The sequence below is a fragment of the Rhipicephalus sanguineus genome, chromosome 10, assembly GCF_013339695.2.
Source record: "Rhipicephalus sanguineus isolate Rsan-2018 chromosome 10, BIME_Rsan_1.4, whole genome shotgun sequence".
Classification (NCBI taxonomy): domain Eukaryota; kingdom Metazoa; phylum Arthropoda; class Arachnida; order Ixodida; family Ixodidae; genus Rhipicephalus; species Rhipicephalus sanguineus.
In genome coordinates, this window is record NC_051185.1 from 124,341,419 (window position 1) to 124,353,490 (window position 12,072).

General features: G+C 48.6%; 1 protein-coding gene across 1 annotated transcript; it reads left to right on the plus strand.

Moving 5' to 3' along the window:
• The first annotated feature begins 8,654 nt into the window (after nucleotides 1-8,654).
• Nucleotides 8,655-11,860, plus strand: LOC125760306 (uncharacterized). The gene is made up of 3 exons (XM_049420187.1): nucleotides 8,655-8,895; nucleotides 8,981-9,721; nucleotides 11,691-11,860. The coding sequence occupies exons 1-3, from the start codon at nucleotides 8,655-8,657 to the stop codon at nucleotides 11,858-11,860; spliced, it is 1,152 nt and encodes a 383-aa protein (XP_049276144.1).
• Nucleotides 11,861-12,072: the final 212 nt, after the last annotated feature.

Sequence of the window (12,072 nt, forward strand, 5' to 3'; positions counted from 1 at the left end):
AATTAACAGCGGCATGTGCTTGTGCATGCGGCGTGTTGTATAGTTCACGTCAATGTTGTGCTTGCCTACAGTGGTAGGCCTAACATAAAAGAATCGCATGTGCTCTTCATAAAAGATTACATGCAGAGCGCATTCAATTTTTGGCCTGTCGTTTTTCTCTTCTGCGCAAGTACATCATGCATTATGTTTCATGCTCTGCTATCAAGTGCGGGGTAAGTATCGCTAAGCAAATCTGAAACTGCATAAGATAACCAACAATGAGCACCAAAAGTTTCAAAAGACGGATGATGTACTTTTGATACAGCATACAAACAAAAATATGATCTGCCCATTTATGCAAAGCAAATTTTTATACAGATTCACATTGTTAGGAAGTTTATAAGGACATATCTCAGACCGCTATGTGGCAGAACGGGTAACCTATCGGGTACGAAGTTCCTTTGAATTTCCGTGGTAAGTAATCCGAATAATGTCAAAGTCATGAATGCAAAAAAAATTATAAATCTATAAAATAATGGTGCTACCTTAAATAATAAGACGATATTCGTTGCACCAACATAATAGGCACTTACTTTTAGACTTCACCTGCACAGGGACTGCCACATACTCGGCTGCAACACATGAGAAAAGTCAGTTCTCTCACATTTCCCGACAAATGGCATTTCCAAATTACGACGCGACGATTTCAGCTCGATGTAAATGCGCGCTTCGCAAATATCGAACTAGGAATAGAATGGAAATAACTTAGGTGTCGTAGTACTGCGTCGGCAGTCTTCTGTGAAAACATTCCTGAAACATCGTTTTACCTTTACTGCCATGCATGACCAACTATTTTTTGCGCAGGCGCAGAAATGGAAATCAGATATGTTGCCAGAGCATTTCAGCTAATTTTTATCAAAGCTGAGAAGGGCATTAAAACGCTTTTTCCCCAATCTTAACATCGTGATAAACGACTGTTATGCAGTTTAAAAAAAGAGTAATCACGGCAAAGCAAAATTAGGAATTCACGTCATAAACTATGTGCACTCCTCAAGCTCGTCGATTGACCCTTGCTTTCGTAATCGGCCTTCCATGTTCTTCATGTTTTATGCAGAAGGCACTAAAACACTTTTCCCCAATCTTAACGTCATGATAAATGACTGTGGTACAGTCAAAAGAAAGTATTCACAGCAAAGCAAAATCAGAAATTGACGCCATAAACTTTCTGCATTCCTCCTCAGCTCGTCTGTTAAACCTTGGTTTCATAATCGGCCTTCCATGTTGCGCATGTTTTATGCAGAAGGGCACCAAAACACTTTTCCCAATTCTAACGTCATGATAAATGACTGCGGTACTGTTACAGGAAAGTATTCACAGCAAAGCAAAACTAGAAATTGACGTCATAAACTTTCTGCATTCCTCCTCAGCTCGTCTCTTAACCCTTGCTTTCGTAACCGAGCTTCCATGTTGCGCATGTTTTTTTGTGTGTGTTTTTTTTTTTTGCAGAAGTACTTGCGAAGCAATGAAATTCCCCCGAATTCAGCGGCGAAACCGAAACCGAAGTGCGAAAGAGAGCGACTGCCGTATTCATCTGAGACGTCTAGAATGAGTGAGCGTCGTTATATCAGCCATCAACCTACTTTGTGGTGTGGGTGTGCGGGCTGCGCACGCAACTATAGCACGCACGACGCACGTATGTTAACGAACGCGGAAGTGCTACACCTCTGTAATCATATTTACGAAAGGGCTCCATGAGGTAAGACAAAAATACGAAGCACCCGAAACGTAGCATATGTAGCACGCAAAACACGTAGCACACGAAGCACAAGCGTCTTCGGCGCTTTTGTTTCGATTGCTTCTTCGTTTTTTTTGTTTTGTCTTATTTCGTGGCACAGTTTCGTGAATATGAATCCTTACCGACTAGCCCATTTGTCTGTCCTACTAAGCCTCTGTAATCGCTTCCTTGAACAGTGACGTCATTCTGGTCGTCTGCTTGTTGCACTCATCGGTGCTTCGGTTTCGGTTTGCCGTTGAAATTGATCAAAATTCCTTTCCCCACAATAGTTACTAGAGGCCGCGTCTTCTATATCTCAAAGCTGCGATGGCTTCTTCACACGAAGAACTTCAATTCTCGCCTTTGACATAACCACTTACCTCTACTAATTAAATTTCAATTATTTTAACTTTCTTAATTACTCTCCCAAATGATGTCTTTAACCACCTTAAGATGCCTGCGGCGACAGGAGAAGTAACTGTGAAGGCATCGAACAAATATCGAGTCTCGCTGACCTTTCGGGGCGAAGCACCTTTGTGTCTCGGCGCGTCGGCGTGCATCGTGCATCGTCATCTGCTGTCACGGCGCGTAGCGTCGTCCTGCTGTCGGGACGGTGCATTTGCATGGGCGCAAGAGACGGCGCCACCGCCTCAGCGCTCGCCGTGTGGCGAGAGAGAGCGAACGGCACGCGTTGACCATGGAAACGCTCTTTCTGCGATGAACGCTGAACTACCAGCTCGCAACGAACGAGAACGCGCCCTCGCCCGCGAGAGACAACGCCGACGCAAGCAGCGTCTGCTATAGCCAGTTTCTTGATTGAAAAAACCGACTGCTCGCGCTGCACAACCATGCACCGACCACACCGTATGCAATGTAGTGCCGGTGGTAGATTTCTCTTCTGCGTAGTTGAACTGTCTCTCATTTCGCATTAGCAATGATTTTGCTTTGGGAAACACCGGCGCACACTACATGCTTCGCCCCTTCGTGGCACTCCTCCATGTGGCACTCCTACGACGGTTGTTTCACGTTAGTGGAGCTGAAACACCCTTTCCTACAAGCTTCGCCCCTCCCAGTTTTTTTTTTTTTTTCGGGGAAACGTGGCAATCCTAAGCATAACTAAAAGCCAGAATTCGAGAATGAACAGAACGTTATGTGCTGCCCGCTTTGCACAAATATGTAATCCGAAGACATCACATTTTTTTGCGTTCTTTGGGCTTGAGCAGCGCGCAGCAAGTTTCTAGCTGCTTACCGTTCTTCGTGTGACATTCCAATTTTTCGCTATCCCATTCATTGCTTCGCTCTTGAGGCGAAACTAACTTTTTTAGGATTTTGTACACATTTCTTGAAACACTCGGTATAGGGGTTAATTATATTCAGCGCATTTCTCACATGATGGATAGTACGAATATGATATATTGTCGAGTAGCCTGCACGAAATCCTGCATGGTCGTTTAGTTGACTGAATTCCAAAGTGGTCCTGATTCTATTAGCCTTTTGTAACCTTTGTAAATAGCTTGTAAATGCCCAGTCGTACATAAGCGAAGGGATCGCCTAATCATCAAATAGCTGCAGGCATACTCACCCAGCGTTATCCGACGGTTGTTTTCGAACATAGTGCACTCGACATAACAGTCCGATACCCTAGCTCACTGAGCCACGGTTTACCCTTTGACCCAAGTTGGCGTGAAGAGCCTTACTTACATACATACATACATACATACATACATACATACATACATACATACATACATACATACATACATACATACATACATACATACATACATACATACATACATACATACATACATACATACATACATACATACATACATACATACATACATACATACATACATACACGAACACATCACGACCTGGAATTCCTCAAGAATGCCAAGCCTTTCTAAATGCTCACCGTAGGCAGGCCGGTAGTCGTACGATGGGCGAGGAGCTGGGTAGTCGTACACAGGTCGCCTTTGGGGGTACGCATCTACGACTACCACTGCACCAACAGAAGGGATCAATCAGTGCAACAGCTATATAAATATGGAAAGGCAGAAATAAACAGTGGCGCAATACAAGTCATCAGCTGGGCACCTGCAACACTTCGCCCTTGCACAGCCTTGAATACAGTTCACTGAGTAGGTATTTGTATTCAGGAAGAATCTGACTAAGCGATAAAAATGTCGCCATTATTATGGGATCTTTAATGTACGGAGAGCTGCATGGCATTTATTATACCTACCTAAGGCGTCAGCACAATTTTAGAGAGCTAAAGATACACACCCAAGAGAGAAGCACAACGAAACACAAAGCGTCAGCACAGATACGTGTGCCTGGAGTGTTCCTAGCGCTCTATAGTATCATGTTTTCATAAGCCGCCTTGCCCATTACTGCCGCGCGCTTACTTCTTTATTTAGATGTGATGGGGTTTCAGCGAGAAAAGCTGTTACGAACCCTCGGAGGAGCAGGCTCCACCGCATTCCTTGAGAAACATCTCCATTGTCTCAGACTTTTCTAATAAGACTGCGCGCACGACACGAGTAGTCGAGTGTACTCTTCTGGAGCTAACGTGAGCCCCAGCGATGCATGAAAGATGACGCGTTCCTCCGAAGATCAGATTATTCGACGATCGGGGAAGGCTCTTGTACAGCGAGTCTTATTTCGGGTGTGTGTTTTTTTCAAGAGTCAAGTCCACTGAAAATGGAACTGAGAAAAACGCAGTTTGCTAATGACAATATGATCGAGCCCACTCCGACAAATTTTTGCAGCGTGCTTATGTCACCAAAATACCTAAAACCTATATTGCATTGCAGTTAGTACAGCGATAGCTGTCCGTGGTGCGGGGCACTCTCGCCCACATAAAGTGGGATTGCCAGGCCACCTGAAATTAACTTGCCATCTTGCTTGCTTGCTTGATCCTTGCATTTGGCTCACACCGACAACGGGGGATTGGTCAATAGGCCGGCGGTTAATGTATATTGAAACATTGAGTAAAAGTCTGGGAAAGGGAAAAGTAGCTTTTTCTTAAAATAGAATAAGGTGATTGTCGTGATACGGAAAAAGGAAATAAAGAATTAAGTTTCTTTTTTTTTTTTTGAGCGAATGAGAAACAATGTATTGAAGGCATCCAAAAGTTCTTCAGCTCTTCTTCTTCATCTCAACTTCTTAGCTGATTTGATACCGCACCGTTTAGGATCACGTCTTCTTCTTTTACGGAATAAATGGACACCCAATATTTCCAGTTTGGCTGCATTCCATTGCAAAATATGCGGTCTTCGAGCGAAAGAAGGCGCAAAAGTCCAAACTTGGAGCGCCCAATTCGAACAAAAACTCTAAGAGGCCGGCAGAGGGTTGGAAAGTCGATCTCCTAGTCTTGCTATTTGAGTTGGACGCTGCAATATTATGTCCTTCATAAAGTACCAACTCGCCCAAGAAAAAGTAATTGTGGAACGAGAGCACGATAGCAAAGCAAATAACACGCATCTTAGATCGGTGGTGCGCAAAAGAACAAGGTGAAGGAACATGCGGACACGGCGCAACACGGTTGCTTCCTCTTGATCTTTTGCGCATCACCGATGTAAGATGAGTTACCAACTCACCCAGCGGGCCGTCCTTCTCAAATAGGGCGCAAATGAGACAGGTTTGATGTGGCCATATTGGTTGTTTTGGTCACGAGGTGCTGACGCAGCGCTGGTTTGATGAATCTGGCTCAGTTTTGTTGAAACAGGTGCAAGATTTCGCTTATTTTAGACGTGAAACTAATTTTTTGAGTCCACGTTACAATCAGGATTTGCCTCATTTCGATTACGAGTGTTTTAGAGGGAAAAAAACTTAGGCGTGCTTTACGTTCCCATGAAATTTAGCCCAGCTTCGGTTTCTGGATTTGGCTCTTTAAAAAAAAGCTCCTTAATTGATCTTGTGAGCACAGGTTCGCTCAAAGTTCTGCCAATAAAGAATTTCATCTTTAGCAGCATGGTAGCACTCATGGTTGGGCGAGTTGGTAAGGGTTGGTTCATAATTATGAAACGGCGCAACAAAAAGACACGAAACACTGACTCCCAGTGTTGCGTGCAGTGTTGCGTGTCTTTTCGTTGCGACGTTTCATAACCTTTTAACAGTCTGATAGCCTCTTTCCTTGCCGTGAGAACCACGTGACAATACAATGTTTTATAAAGTATGGCGTATAGCTGATGATGCTGCAAGGACCATGAGTATTGTTCACTTCCGGTTGTTTCTCGTGGCACCCATTGAATATTTTAGCCTTAAAGGGGTCATGAACCACTTTTCCAAGTAATGATCTAATAGCCTCAGTATCGGAGTGTACTGCCTCCCGAATCGATTGCCGCAAAAATTTCTCGAATCCGTCAAGAATCAGCGGAGTTACGGGGGTTTCGCGCACGCTCCCAGCGCTTTCTCTCTTTTCTCGTGCCGACGAGCGCACTGGAAGCTAGACAGGGAGGGATGGCATGGGGGAAAGAAGTTACGCCAGCGCGCGTCATGAAACGCGATCGCTCTCCCGCTGTGATTCGCTTGCGCGAGTGCGGCTACCGTGTACTGAGGAGTGCGGCGCCGGAAAGTGGCGGCACCCCGCGGCAAGAAGCGCATCTGATCCGAACGCCGCTCTCGATTTACGTCGGCTATCGGCCAATAAGCATGCTATGTCTCTTGCGACGTACAGCGGACAGACGCCCCGCCCACCGACGAGAGTGAGAACCGGCCTCTGTTTGAAAAGAGGGTGCCTGGGGAAACGGCAACTTCGCGCTCCGCTTGTGGCCATTACGCGGCGCGCACGACTGTAATATTTGGCAGAGCAGTTCATAGCCGTGTCAGCTTTCCGCAGGATGTGTTTTTTCAATCAGCCCAAGGGGTGCTTCATGACCCCTTTAAGAGATGGCCATCGAGTAGCCCTCTATTTATTTTAAATACTTCATCTTAAGTTTAGACAGCAAGTGGAACTACCTCCCTGCCTCTGTGGTTGCCATGTATGACGCCACAAGTTTCAAAGCAGTGACACCCGCTCCTCTGACACGCCTTTAACACGCTGTCACGGCCTTCGCGCCGTAACAGCGTGTAAATAAACAAATAAGAGAAAATACTGCCAGTTGCCATCAATGCAGAGTTAAAGGTCGTCAGCTGCGGTACGTACCGTTTGCTTTTCCCTTGCCGTGTTTTCCCTCTGAAAAAGGAGAGTGCACGAAAGCCGTATTTTATTACTTGAGTTTCACACCCAGCTGCTTGCTTTCTCGCGGTATAATTCATTGTGCGCGATCACTCTGTGCGCACGCCTCTCAATAAAATTGTTATTAGTGGGCTAATATTTACATTACGTAGCGATTATCTAAGGCAGAACACAAGTTGCATAAAAGCCTCTGACAAATAGAGTTTATTTATTCTTGTTTATTTTATTGCGATAGCATTATATGGATAGTCTCGGCTGGTTTTCGCCGCGGCCGTCATGCACCGCATATGTATAAGTATGTATATATCTATAAAAGTCCCAAAGAAAAATAATTCAGAAAAATGCTTCCGAAGCGCGGAATCGAACCAGCGACCTCTCGCTTCGCAGTGCGTGGCGCTAACCACTACGCAACAAAACGCATATCCTTCGGGTAGCTAATGGCGAGCGTTATATACAGACCCTTTAGCACTGGCAGGACTCAGAGACGGCAGGCGCTTATAAGCGTTTCTTCATTACCAGCGAGATGGCGCGAGGAGCGCAACGGGCGCATTTAAAATTCGTCGGCCAGCTCGCTCGCTTCTTCTACTATTTGCGCAGGGAGAACCTTGCCCTTCCGCTGTCTGCTCGCGCGGTAGTTACTGCCGGGGGGTAGATATTTTTTAACAGAACTGCAAATTGGGTTAGATGATGAAGATTCATTGTGGGCGAAGCGCAAAAAAAACGCCAGGCCTGCGCTGAAACCGCAGCACAGTCACAGCGAAAGCTGGAAGAGCGGCGTTTCTAGAGCCCGTTAAGCTCTCTTGGGGCTACAGTACAAGTACACTAGAAAGGTACCCACTACGCCATAAATCGCAATTTTTGTGAAGTTGGGAAGCACCTACTAAGCCATTATTCGTCATTCTGCGGAGAAGCGAGGCACCAGCTACACGTCTGTAACGCATTATGTGCACTTTGTTGACGCGGCGACTGACGACGATGAAGAATTATGGCTCAGCCCTTTGTAATGGGTTAGAATCTTTAAACGGCCACCAGTTATGTAATTTGCATTGGGTGACGCCCGGTCGCTATTTCCCTCTCCCGTCATGCTGTATAACATACGTTGACGTGGGAGAGAGACGGGGGGGGGGGGCGAAGTACTTTACTGAGACCCCGAGGAAATGGATCATGCGCTTATGGGCTTCCTTGGCAACCAATACAAGTGCACTTGCGAGGAACCCACTATGCTATAAATCAGTGTAATTTTACTGAGACCCCGAGGAAGTGGACCATGCGCTTATGCGCTTCCTTGACAACCAATACAAGTGCACTTGCGAGGAACCCACTACGCTATATATCACTGTAATTTTTGAGAAGTAGGGCAGCAGGCACTGTGCCATTTTTCGTCATTCTACGGAGAGCGTTGGTACCTACTAAACGCATGTAAGGCATTATGCGCACTTTGTTGATGCTGTGCCTGATGAAGAATTATGGCAGATCCCTCTGTAATGGGTTAGAAGCATTCAACAACCTACTCGTTGAGCAATTCGGATTGTGTGACGCCTGGTTACAGAATTCGCGTTGTGCGACGCTTGGTGCTTATTTTACTCTTCTACCACGCTATATTGCATATGCTAATGTGGTTCCTTTCCGACATGAAGCTTGTATAGGACCTTTTTGCAAAGCAGTTTCAGGCTCAGGAGAAAGACGAAGACGCCGTTCGGAACGGTTGTGTTTTTGATGTTCTCCGCTACAAAGGATCAATCGGCTTCAAGCCGAGGTACTGCCCAGGTTTCTACCAGCAGTAATGACTACTGTATCGTCCTGCCCCGTCTTCCTACTGGTAAGCTCGTCGCTGACTCCGTTTTCCTGCATGCAGACCTTGCTGGCCGCCCATACCGAGCGCAGGACTTTCGAGATGCCCTCCGGAATATCATAGACCTTGCTGATATAACCTCGATCGGGCAATTTCAAATGTCACATGTCTGGCGTTATTGTCTGTTAGTTCTCATTAATATTGTGTCTAACAAAGAAAACGAGCCCTTAAGAGTCATCTTCTTTCCTACATGTCTGGATGGTGACTTGCAGGACTGCGCTATCTAAAGTGAAGATAGTAACCTGTGGTGAATTATTTGTTCGAGGACGAAGATGCGTCGTTATAGACCCTGAACCCACGGAAGTTAAAATGAAGCTGTTATGGCTCCCTGAACGCCTGGAAGATATTTATGTGCACGAAGCCTTTCAGCCTTTCGGAAAGATCAAGTCGATTTCAGCGGAAACTTGGAGGGTGTCAGAAATGGAACAGATGAGGACCCTTAACCGAGACGTTGTACTGGCACTTGGTGACGGAGTCCGTGTCTCCGACATCCCGCATCTGCTCTCAGTTTGTGGTCTACAAAGCCTAGTGCTGATTCCCGGCAGGCCACCTTTATGCCTTCGTTGCAACAAAGTAGGACATATTCGTCGACACTGCAGGACACCACGCTGCGAAGATTGTCGGCGGTTTGGACACACGGCTGAAGAATGTGTGGCGACGTATGCCAATAAATTACGACATCGCATGCGACCACCTGAAGATGCGTTTCCAGAACATATCATGGACGCTACGGAAGTCCTCGATGCAACGGGAGACCTTCCACATGCTGCCGTCGCTGAGCCCTGTGCTGTTGACAAGGACGCAGCTAGTGACTGTGCTGGAGCGGAGAACTCTAAACAAGCGTCAAACACCGTAGATGTGACAGACAGCGGAGAGAAGGAAGCAGTACCTGCACATGAGTCAGTATTGACACAAAAGGAAAGCCCCAGCAGTAATGCTGATGTAGAAACTGTTGTGTCGTGCGACCCCTGGTGCCATGCTAAGACACCAGTGCTGTTGTGCTTTCTATTCATGCTACTGAGGGGAGCTGGGTCTCTGCCATGCCTCTGTGCTACCACCAATCCGGCGTGGTCATGCCGGTCATGTGACCCGTGCCTCGCTGACCAATAGCCTTTTCTCTCTCTCCTTAAAACCGCCTGCAATAAACGCGGGAGAGCAGTCTTCCGTCAGTCTCGCCGAAGCTTGGTCTCTGCGTCGTCACTCCGCGCGCCCTCCCGTCGTTCGGCCTCTCCGTCGGCCCGCCGCGGGTTACGCCGCGCTCCTGCCCTACACAACACATGGCGACGAGGTGCTGAACCCGGTTCGACAGGCGACGCCAGGAAGAGCACGACGTACGTGACACTACGCTACGAGTCACGTTTTTCTGCTGCGCGTCGGTGCTGCTTCCTGCACGCTACAAGCGCGTCGACCTGACTTTTCTTTGTTCCCGCTCCGGCTCCCTACACGACGCCACCTTCCTGCTTGAGCCTACGGCCTACCTCCTGCACACATGGCGGCTCCTTTTGCAAACCTTCCTCCGTTCCTCAACGCTCCCGGCAAGCCTCCCATTCCTTGGCATATATGGCACAAGATTTTCCAGGTTCACCTGAAGGCGGCCGGCGGAAGCGGCTGGGAGGACGAAAGGCGTGCGTCAGTGCTCCTCTGCGCGCTCGGCATCGAGGGCCAACGCAAATACTTCGCCGCGCAAGAGCAGCTTGAAGCGGAAGGCGCAGTTACGGCGTCTGGTTCGGGCACGGTGCCGAAGACAGGAGCGGCGACGGCAACGACGTACGACACGGTGCTCCAGTTTTTAGACGGACTTTTCGCCGAGACAACGAACGTGCTAGCCGAGCGGCACCTGTTCACGAGCCGCAAACAACTGCCCGGCGAAACGTTTCTCGACTTCGTCACCGCGCTGAAAGAAAAGGCCCTGTCATGCAAGTTCGGCGCCACTTACGACGACAGAGTACGGGACCAAGTAATTCACGGGGTCGCCAACGCACATGTACGAGCCAAACTTCTGTCCTACGGGGAAGCCCTTACGCTGCAGAAAGCCGAAGAAGTTGGACGCGACTTGGAGGCGCTCAACAAAGCCAACGCGGCATTCGGAGAGCATGAACGGCTACTCGGTTCGCACTCCGGTTACGGCGGCAGCGTTCAGTGCGTCGCAGCGGCTCAAAATGGCGGGTCGGCTGCTTCGCTGGTCCCGCATGTCACTCAACATGGCGGCGGCTTCCCCCCCGGCGCGGGTGGCCGGGTCCAAGATGGCTCCGCGGGCTCGACGGCGCTGGCACAATGCTGCGTTCGCTGCCAGCAAGTACAACAGCTTGCGCCCAAGCCTCAAGTCGGCCCTTGTTTTCGCTGCGGCAAGTTAGGGCATTTGGCGACTTCAAGGAATTGTCCGGCCAAAAAGAAAATTTGCCAATTTTGCTGCATCAAAGGGCATTTCGCGGCAGTCTGCCGTAAGCGACGAGCGTCGGTACAGGAAGTTGCCCCCGTTCCAGACCGTGCCTCCGGCACTGCCACAGTCCTGTCCGTGCAAGCTGCGCCGACTAGCCCAAGGGAATTGCGCATCCCTGTTATCGTCGGAGGACATAGCCACATGTCATTGCTGGTGGACACCGGAGCCACTGCATCGTTAATGACCAAGAAGGACTTCGACATGCTTTTCGCTTCGAAGCACCGACTGCTCCAAATGTCCATCCAACTGCAGGATTTTTCGAAGCACCGCATACCGGTGCTGGGCTATTTCCGCACAGACTTGCAGCATCATGGCAAGCGGGCCTTTGTCACCTTCTACGTGACAGCACTCGGCACTTCACTGCTGGGGCTCGACGCCATCCAGCAGTTGGGACTCCTGAACGACGGCGCAACGTTGACGTGTCGTCCGGCTACACCAGTTTCATCACAGCTTCCTGCAGGTGTACCTCCGGGGTTCGAGCACCTGCATAGCGGAGCCCTGGGACGTGTCAAGGACTACGTCCACCGGGCCAAGAGGCGGCAGCACATCGTGCCACTGTCTGCCAAGCTGTGTCGGCTGCCTCTGGCGCTACGGCAGCAGGACGCCATCTCGATCGGAACTCAAATGTGATTTATTTTAGTGGTTCCTGATGTACCACAGTTACAATTGTATAAGGATGCAATTCTTCCCAGGGCGGGACGATGTTGTGTCGTGCGACCCCTGGTGCCATGCTAAGACACCAGTGCTGTTGTGCTTTCTATTCATGCTACTGAGGGGAGCTGGGTCTCTGCCATGCCTCTGTGCTACCACCAATCCGGCGTGGTCATGCCGGTCATGTGACC

Coding starts and splice junctions, on each gene's coding strand:
- LOC125760306 (XM_049420187.1), top strand. CDS start 8,655: ATGTTCTCCGCTACAAAGGATCAATCGGCTTCAAGCCGAGGTACTGCC. Junction 8,896..8,980: donor CGGGCAATTTCAAATGTCAC/ATGTCTGGCGTT, acceptor CTTCTTTCCTAC/ATGTCTGGATGGTGACTTGC. Junction 9,722..11,690: donor ACAAAAGGAAAGCCCCAGCA/GTAATGCTGATG, acceptor AGCTTCCTGCAG/GTGTACCTCCGGGGTTCGAG.